This window comes from Petaurus breviceps, unplaced genomic scaffold (genome assembly GCF_028583685.1).
Source record: "Petaurus breviceps papuanus isolate PSGF00001 unplaced genomic scaffold, PetGlider_PUasm1.0 173, whole genome shotgun sequence".
Taxonomy (NCBI): domain Eukaryota; kingdom Metazoa; phylum Chordata; class Mammalia; order Diprotodontia; family Petauridae; genus Petaurus; species Petaurus breviceps.
In genome coordinates this window covers 776,646-786,398 of record NW_027185759.1, presented here as the reverse complement: position 1 = coordinate 786,398, position 9,753 = coordinate 776,646, and the positions used below count along the sequence as shown (strand labels likewise).

The 9,753-nt window shown below is 51.7% G+C and overlaps 1 protein-coding gene across 1 annotated transcript in view; it reads right to left on the bottom strand.

Moving 5' to 3' along the window:
* The window catches only part of ANKFY1 (ankyrin repeat and FYVE domain containing 1), a 75,229-nt gene extending 69,002 nt beyond the window's left edge, over window positions 1-6,227 (bottom strand). The window contains exon 1 of the mRNA XM_069083255.1: window positions 6,102-6,227. Coding sequence (XP_068939356.1) covers window positions 6,102-6,138 — 37 coding nt within the window. The 5' untranslated portion in view covers window positions 6,139-6,227. The remainder of the gene's footprint in view (window positions 1-6,101) is intronic.
* Between the last annotated feature and the right edge of the window lie 3,526 nt (window positions 6,228-9,753).

Genomic DNA, 9,753 nt, shown 5'->3' with positions numbered 1-9,753 from the left:
TCCCTCCTTCCCTTCCTCTTTCCTTCCCTCTATCCCTTCCTTCCCTCTATCCCTTCCTTCCCTCCCTCCTTCCCTCCTTCCCTCCCTCTTTCCTTCCCTCTATCCCTTCCTTCCCTCCCTTCCTTCCTTCCCTCCCTCTTTCCTTCCCTCTATCCCTTCCTTCCCTCCCTCCCTTCCTTTCTTCCTTCCTTCCCTCCCTCCTTCCCTCCCTCTTTCCTTCCCTCTATCCCTCCCTTCCTTCCTTCCCTCCCTCCCTCCTTCCTTCCTTCTTAACATGACTAATGTAAGAATTTGTTCTGCATCACTCTACGTATGTGGAATGAGGATGGGGAGGAGAGGGAGAAAATTTGAAACTGAAAATGAATTTTTAAAAATATATGTTAAGACCAAATTATGTTATACTATAAAAAAAAAAATTCCCAATGATGTGCTGAATGGTAGGAGCCTAGTGATTTCCATCACTTTAAAAAAGGTGCCCCCACATCAGCCCCAGTATGCTTTCCAAGGGCTAACCCGACTTGGTCCAGAGAGCCTCATCCCCAGCAGGCTGGCCACTTGAAAAAGGGATGCTTTGGCCACAACAACCCAAGAAACATAAATGCTGTGGTTGTCCAGCAGGGGTCCTGGAAGAAAATCGAGAAAAGCAGGGAGATCTGGGGCCGAGAACCTCCCGGCTTTCAGGCCATCTAGAAACCTCATTCCCAGGTGATATGCTCAGTGCATGATACCCTTGCCCAAAGAGCAGCCAGTGTGTACCACTCCAGGAGGGATGAACTACATCATACTGGTTATTCTTGCTCCAAAGGAAGCCAGAAGAAAGATGTGGCCTCCGCACAGCAAGCCAAATAGCTCACATTTGTGATCTCACTTATCCATGCCAGGAAACCAACCAGATGAAAATATAATTGGGAACTGGTTAACAAAACACACAGCAGAGAACGTGAACACAAAGCCCAAGTCTGACACCACTGATCCATCCAACAAGCCCTGACGTAGATGCTGTCTTCCCCATTCCACCGACAAGAGAGCTGAGCCTAGGAGGCAAAGGTAACTGTCACAGGGTCATTTGGTGCAGGATCCAAACTCAGCCCCAGGCCTGGCACGCTCCAGTGACGAGTCGCCGTTCAGCTCACAAGCACACTGCGCCCCCTGAACACGACTCCAGCTCACTGCCAAGAGAGGGAGAGGAATCCCCGAGAAAACCAACATATGCTTGGACACACACAGGTGAGAAACACACTGAAATAAGATTGAGAAAGGTTTGGAGATTTGTAGATGCCACAGAACCCTCTCAAAAGGGAAGAGGTGGATGCTGAGCAAAGGCATAAGTACCAAAGAGAAAAAGCCCAGGAAATGACAAGGCCAGGAGCTCACACTCCAAGCATGGAAACCCAGCTACAGGAAGCCAACCCCAAAAGATGAGAGGGCAAAGATCAAGGGGAAGAAGGAGTGGAAGCCAAGGCCAGCATACCAGTCATCACGATGGAATTAAGTGGCCAGCACAAGCTCCAAGAACTTCATAAAGGGGCCACAGCAGGGACCCCAAGAGCCTAAAGCGGGGGAAAGGCAGCAAGAAGGGAGGGAAGAGGCCCCTGGATTGCTCTTAGCATGGGCCAGGCACTGGGGTTCAGTGCAAAGATGGTGGAACAGGAAGGAACAAGAGAGCCCAGCCAAGCGGGAGAGGAAGAAGTCACACTCCCAGGCTCCTTCTCTGCCTCCTTCCTCTACCCTGCTAACACTGTAGTTGGGGCATCACATTTACAAAGGCGACACTGGCTGTACAATCATGGGAGGCCACCAGGGTGGTAAAGGGTCATCTGTGAGGCCAGGAATGCTTGGGAGGCGGGGGGTCTTGGAGAGCTGCCTTCAAGCCCCTGAAAGGTGGTCACTGTCTGACACTCCCAGGAGAATCAAGACCAATTTGGAGGGGCGGGGGGAAGCGTGTGAAGTGGCACATTTAGGATTATCATCAGGAAAACCTGCTAAAACTTCGAGCTGTCCACAAGCGGGGAGTTGGCTGTCTCAGTTTCTCATTGAAACAAATATATAAGAACAAGGGCCATTCCCCAACAGATGAATGGTCAAAGCACAGGAGCCGCATGAACAGCAAGCCTCAAAGGCCTCACGATAGCTCTCCTCGATTCTTCCTTTTCTCCTAGACCTTCTCCTACTTCTCTGACCACCGTTCCTTCTCAGGGGAGGAGGGAGAAAACAGAGATTTGAAAATACCAAATTTCAGGGGCAGCCAAGTGGCACAGTGAATAGAGCACAGCCCTGGAGTCAAGAGGATCTAAGTTCAAATATGGCCTCAGACACTTAACACACATACAAACAACCCACCTATCCATGTGACCTTGGGCAAGTCACTTAACCCCAACTGCCCTCCAAAAAAGCAAAACAAAAAAACACATTTCATTTACAAACAAGACATGAAAAAGCAGTTCTCAGGTAAAGAAAGGCAAACGATCAACAACCACATAAAAATGCTCCAGATCACTAACAAAGAAAAATGCAAATTAAAACAACTCACAATTTCCACTTCACCTCCATCAGATTGGCAAAGACGGGGGAAAAAAGGGACTGGGGGAGCCCAAGCACACTGAGGCCCAGCAGGCGGAGAGCCGTGAATCGGCCCAGTCATTTGGAAAGCATTTTAGCACCCTCCTGAGCCTTCGATCCAGCAACAGAGCAACTAGGCTTCTGCCAATGCCCCAAAGAAAGCCAAGTCAGAAGGATGTTTCTAATAGCACCTTTGGGCACCTATCAATTGGGGAAGAGTCAATGGATGGAATGGAATACACTTTTGCTGTAAGAAATGACAAAAGGGACAGAGTCGGGGGAGCGTGGGCAAACTGGAAGGCCACCAGCGCCAAGTGAAGAGAACAGAAGCAGGGGAGCCCTAGAGCCCCCTGGCAGCTCCACCTCCTCCCCCATCCTCTGGTAAAGAGGATGCACCTTTTCCATTGCCAAGAGGCCCTGTGGACAAGAAAGGCCGCCTAGCTCCCTGCTACAGAGGGGAGCCTTCCTGGGTCACACAGGGCACCTCCATCTGTCAGGAGGACCCTCAACACTGTTCCTCTGCCTAGACTTGGGGCTCAGCAGTTGACATGCCACCATCCAAATGGGATCCTGAATGCCCAGCAGCCGAGGTACAAGCCCTGCTCCCCCATGCACCAAGCTGCGCCCTCTGCAATGCCTGCTCCCTAACAAACTTCCTTTCCACTTCTCATCTTTCTCTCTTCTTTCATCCTCTAGCTTCACTGAGACATGGCTCCTTGCCAATACCCCATGTCTCATACCATGCCTCTGCCCTCCCCACTCCTGGGTCTGAACATGCCAGACATTCATATTCATGAAACAATATGTCATCTCATGCAAATGCACTGCCCAACCCAAGTTACAGTGGCTATCTGGGCATTCTCTGCCTTCCCTCAATGAGCTCAGTCCCTGGCTCTCCATCCTTCTCTCTTCCCCATCTCTTGCCCTCACACTGAGGGATGTCAACATACAGATGCCAGTGCCTTAATCTATACACTCCCTTGAGCCTGCACCCATACACCTACGCAGCAAGGTGGCAAACAGAGAGACTTGGAATCTTTAAATCCTGAGTTCAAATCCAGGATCAAGACACTCACTAGCTGTATGAACCTGGTAGTGCCTCTGTAGGTTTGCCCCTGAAAAGCCTTCCCTGCTCACCTCATGCCACCTCCTAAGAGAGGGCTGCCCAGGATCCATGCCATCAGAACGTCTCCCCTACAAAAACCCCACTCATTTCACATGGACTTTGTATTTGCTTTTCTGTGGGCATGCTCCAGGAGAATGCAAGCTCCTTAAGGGCAGGCACCCTGAGAGGCAGCACAGGGTCCAGGACAGCACAGGTGAAGCTGAATGGAACACAGTGCCCTCCTCCCCACTGGCTCTCTGTCCCTGTCCAGGTCCCCAGTGCCAAGGCCTCAACTCAGGGCCTTCGGAAAGAAGCAGGGGTCCTTCCTACTTTCAGTCTCTCTGCTGCTTCAGGTTAAAGCTCCCTGCTCAGCTCTAAAGGCAAGTCAAGAAGCACAGAAACAGGCGCTCCCCAATCAAAAGTCACTCACACACTGCTTCTCAGACCATCTCTCTCCCCCAAGCTTCAAGGGATCCCCAACAAGCAATCTAGCTAAAGCACCACTGTTCTCTGAGGGTACCCAGAGCCCTCCAGGCCACCTCACACCATCAAATGATTCCATTTCTGAAGACACATCCTTCTGTGGACTGCCCTGGGCCTGAATTCTCCTCTGGGTGGTAAGGGTGAGAGGGTGTGAACTCCCAGAGACCCAAAGAACACTTTGGCTTCACTGTATTCCCAGAGCCAAGTACTTTCTCATTCCTCTCAATCACTCTGCACCACAACCATGCTTGAACACCAACATACTTGGTCACTAGTGCTATGAGGGAGAAGTCAGTATGGGAGTGCAGAAAGGGCACTTTTCTTTCTCAGACCAGAACACAGAATTCTGAAACCAGAGATCCTGGCTTGGAATCCTGGCTCTACTCACTGCTAGAGGGGTGACCATGAGAAAATTAATCTCCCTGGGCCTCAGTTTCCTCATCCGTAAACTGAGGGAGCTAAACTAGGAGATGATTTCTGAGGACACTTGCAGCTCCAAAAAGATGAGCTTATAGCCCTAATACTGTGACCCAGAGCACCTACAATGTGCCAGGCGCCGTGCTAAGCAAGCACTTTATCAACAGCATTGCATCTGATCTTCACAAGGGACGAGATCCACGACAGCACTCATGAGGTAACAGCCACCTTGGAGGCTAGGTTCAAAAATCCATTCTGCCATCCAGGCAGACCTGGCCATAAAAGAGCCCCTGTGAAAGTTACTGGGGGGCCTTTGATGCTGGTGTCGGCCTCAGTGGGACACTCGGGGCAGCCTGGAAAGCTACACCACACAGGCATGAGGCCCAGAGCTGCCTCCGTCAGGCCTCACCTTCTGCATCTACTCCCTGCCATGCCTACGCCTATCATCCTCATTTTATAAAGGAGGAAACTCAGGGAAAAAAAGGTGCTGCCCGGGGTCGCAGAGCTAGTGAGGGTCTGACCCCAGGACTGGCCCCTGGTACCCTCCACCTGGAGGGACCCCCCTTTTGGAAGGACAGCTGCAAGGAAGATGGGGCAGGAGGAGCTGATACACAAAGGCCTGAAGAACCTGGCACTGTTTGGCCTAGGGAAGGTGTTGGTGAGAAAGTGGGAGGCAGAGACACAGCTCTGTAAGGGGAGTGGGAAAGGGCTCTCCCTCATCCTATCTGGCCCCAGAGGAGCCCACACCTGATAAGGAGAGGGCATGGGACCCCTGCTCCCCCTGCCTCCCTGGAGGGGGACACAGGGGCAGGCTGGGGGAGGGCAGGGGGCGGGGGAGCGCAGGGGGCGTGGGCGGGCAGGGGGTGGCAGCTCCCTCGGCCTCGGAGCTCTGCCTCCATTCAGGACCGCTCAGCACCGCCAGCCGTGCCGGTGGCTCCTCCCCTCTCCCAGCACCCGGGTCAGTTTCATTTCCCCTGGATCCGCCCCGGTGAGTTTCAGGGAGAGGGAAATGGATGGGGGGAGGGGGGGCACAGATGACGGGCCCACCAGTCGGTGCGCCGCGCACGCGCACACCTCTCTCTGAAATGCTCACATTCAGAAACTGACAGACTGTTCAGCTTCAAAGGAGACCCGGTTAGTAAAGGGCCCAGCCCCGCGCCCGCCCTTCGGACAGACCCTCCCACACCCTGACACAGTCACCCAACCTCACAGCTCTCTCCCATGGTCACACACGCTCAAACCATCACGCTCACGGTCACACCTGTGCACGCAGATCCAACACTAACATGTTCACACTCAGTCCCGCTCGCGCACACTCGGACTCCGCCCGGCTCCCGTCCCGCTCGCACAGTCGGCGCTCACACGCGCCTAGGCTGGGAGCGGGGTGGGGTGGGGGCGGCGTTGCCAAGGGAACAGGCGCCCCCCGCCGCCCCTTCCAGCCCCCTCCCTAGGAGCTCCGCGCTCCCTCCAGGAGCCCAAGCTCGAACCGAACCGGCCTACAGCGGCCCCGCCCCACCCGGGCCAGCGGGAGCCTTACCGTCCGCCATGTTGGCCGCGGCCCCTCCTGCGAGCATCGCGAGACCTGAGGTGAGGGCGAAGGCTGGCGCCGCGTCTGGAGGCGGGAGTTATCGCAAGAGCAGCCGGGAAGAGGCGGGGCACGGGGAGGGGGGGGGGGGGGGGGGGGGGGGGGGGCCGCGGGGGGGCGGGGCGGGCCGCGGGGGGGGGGGGGGGGGGGGGGGGGGGGGGGGGGGGGGGCGGGGGGGGGGGGGGGGGGGGGGGGGGGGGGGGGGGGGGGGGGGGGGGGGGGGCATGGGGGGGGGGGGGGGGGGGGCGAGCAGGCATCCTGCGCGTGCGCAATGTGCCCCGCGGGGGTTAGTCACGTGTTGGCGGCTGGGCGCCGGCAGCTGGATTTCTAGGTTACCCCCGCCCCCACCCCATCCCGGGTAGCCGCTGACGCGGTCCGGGGGCGGGACAGCGGCTCCCCTCCCCCCCTCCCCCGCCCTTCCCTTTAAAGCTGCCGGTTGTCGCTCCGAGCGCCGTCGGCTCCATGACGCACGCCGGGCCCGCCCCTCCCTTCCCTGCGCTGGCGGCGCGGAGCTGCCAGGCCCAGGCCCGGGCTCCCTGGCGCGGAGCTGCCCAGCACGTCCTCGGGCCCTGGAGGCCTTGATCGGAGGCGCCAGCCCGCCAGCCCCAGGAAGGCGGGAGCCGGCCCACCCCGGCCTCTGCGGCTGTGCAGCGCGGCCCTGACATGGGCGTGCGCAGGGCCCCGGGGCCTCGAAGGCCGCGAGAACGAGAACATGGGAAAAGAAACGAGAGCCACCTAGGAGAGAGCTGGGAAGCTGATCAGTGATTCCCTGAAACGCGGCAGGGAGCAGAGGAGAGCCCAAGAATTCATGCACAGCAAGAGAGCTTAAAAACAAAGGCAAAAGGCCGAAAAACTGCAGCAGCAAAAGCAGGTGTCCTGGAAGACAAAGTTAGAAAAAACCACCATCTCAATGATATTACCCAAAAAGGGTCTATATATAGTCTGTAAAACTCCTCAGTGTCCTCGAATCAGAGGGCAAAGTGGAAATAGAAGGAATCCACTAGTCATCTTCTGAGAGAAGCCCCCAAGGAAAGCTCCCAGGAATACTGTAGCCTTCCAGGTGAAAGAAAAACACTGGAAGCAGCCATTTCAGAAGCCAAAAACGGAGGAGTCACCGAAAGGATCCCATAGGGTTTAGTAGTGATCACAATGAAGAAGAAGAGAGCTTGGAATATTTGTTCCAAAAGGCAAAAAGAGCTAGACTTATGGCCAGGAATGCCCCTCAAGATGGGGGAGGGGGGAGGAATGGCTCTTTACCAAAATAGAAATCTTTCCTGCATTACTGATGAAAAGATCAGAGCCGCCTAGAAACTTCAACATACAGATCCAGGAGCCAAGAGAAGCATAAAAAGACAACCGTGAGTGAGCAGTCACAAAAGACTGAACAAAGAAAGAGTGCACATTCCAATAAGGGTAAATGATACATTTATTCTGTCAGAGGCCTAGGAGTGGTTCTATGTTCTGAGGACCTTGAAAGAAGAACGAGAAGGGAGGGGAAGAGTAATACCTTTCCTAGCAAAGGGGAAAAAGAAGGGAAGATGAGGAGCACTGTCTCATATAATAGGGGTGCTGTTGTAGAAATCTATACAAATGAAAAGGAAGGAGTGGAGTGAATGGTACTTGAAACTTCCCATCATTTCAACAGCCAGAGGAGGGAAGAATACATACACACAGTTGGGTATAGAAAGACATTTCATTCAACAAGAGAATGAGGAAAAGGGGTTGAAGAAATGAAGGGATAAGAGGGAGGGCAGGTTTATGAGCAAAACAAAGAGGCAAGAGGAAACACAGAAGGAAAATAGAAAAGAAAAAGATGAAGGAAAATAGACAACCATCATAACTGTGAATGTGGATGGAATGAACTCTCCTGTGAAACAAAAGATAGCAAAATGGATTAGAAACCAGAGTCTATTATGTTGTTCACAAGAAATGCACTTGAAATAGAAAGAACAAAAAATTCAAATAAGGGGATGGAGCAGAATCTGTTGTACTTCAAATGAATTTTTTTTTTTTAAAAGAGGCAGGAGTATGCAGTCAGAAGCTCAGATAAAGCAACAGCAAAAATGGATCTAATTAAAAGAGAGAAACTGGGAAACTATATTTTGCTGAAATGTACCATAGACAGAGAATTAATGTCAACACCAAACATATAAGCAGCAAATGGAATACCATCTAAATTCTTAAAGGAAAAGTTAAATGAGTTACAGAAAGAAATAGTAAAACTGCAATGGGGGGAAGGGGAGAATTGATTGACTCCTTTCAGACCCTGATAAATTTAAACATAAAAGAAATGGAAGACACAAATATAATTTTAGAAAAATTAGATATAATAGACATCTGGATAATATTTAGTGGGAATAGAAACATGAATACAGATTTCTCAGCTATGCGTGGCATCTTCACAAAAAGTTGACCGTGTATTAGGACATAAAAACATCACAAATTCAGAAAAGGAGAAATTGTAAACATATCTTTTACAGACCATAGTACAATAAGATTATATTTAATAAAGCACTTTTGAATCAAAGATTAAAAATTATTTGGAAACTAACTTAATCTTAGAGAATGGGTGCGTCAATTAACAGTCATAGAAATAATTGATATTTCATTAAAATTAATAACAAAATAGAGACAACATATCAAAATTCTGTATTGCAGATAAAGCAGTACTTTAGAGGAAAATTTATGCATTTAAACATTTTCATCAATGAAAGAGAAAGGGGGGGGGAGACAGAGAGCTGGGGGACACTCATGCAAAGTGGAGAGGGAAGGGAATTCATGATGATGATGCAAAAGAGTCTGAGAAGTGATCAGGCAAGTGGGAGCAGAACCAGTTTCATGGAAATAAGCCTTATAGTGAGATGGAGAAAGAACTGACTCCTCCTGAACACTTAGCTTTCCTCAGACACCAGTAGCCAAGTAGCCCCCAGCAAGCTGCTTCATGCAGTTCCCTCATCTGTAAAATGCGGGTATTAGATTCAGTGACCTGTACGGTCTCTTCTCACTTTAACCTACCATCCTCTGAAAACCCAGGGACAGGAACCAGAGGCAGAGGGGTGGTCAATAGTGTCCAGTGCTGTAGAGAGGTCAAGGTCAAGAAGAAAGAGAACTGAGAAAACGTCATCAGGTTTAGCAAAAAAAGACCCCACTGGGGATTTTGAAGAGCAGGTTCAAACAAGTGATGTCAGAAGGCAGATTACAAGGATCTCAGAAGGATGTGGGAGGAGGAGCATTGAGAATACTGTAAAAACTCAGGGTGGCTAGGTGTCACAGTGAATAGAGCACCGGCACTGGAGTCAGGAGGACCTGAGTTCAAATCCAGCCTCAGACGCTTGACACATTAGCTGTGTGACTTTGGGCATGTCACTTAAACCCAGTTGCCCTTCAAAAAAAAAAATACAAAACACAAGCATAAAAACATGGTTCTGGGAGTTTGGCTATGGAAAGGAGGCGAAATAGGGAAGAGAGCTTATGATAGGATCACATATTGAAGATGGAAGAGACCTGAGTGTGTATATAGTGGCAGGTCAGGCAACAATGGATGCAGAGAAGTGGAAAATTATGAAGAGAGAAGGGATCCTGGAAGGAGCAGACTCTGAGAGGA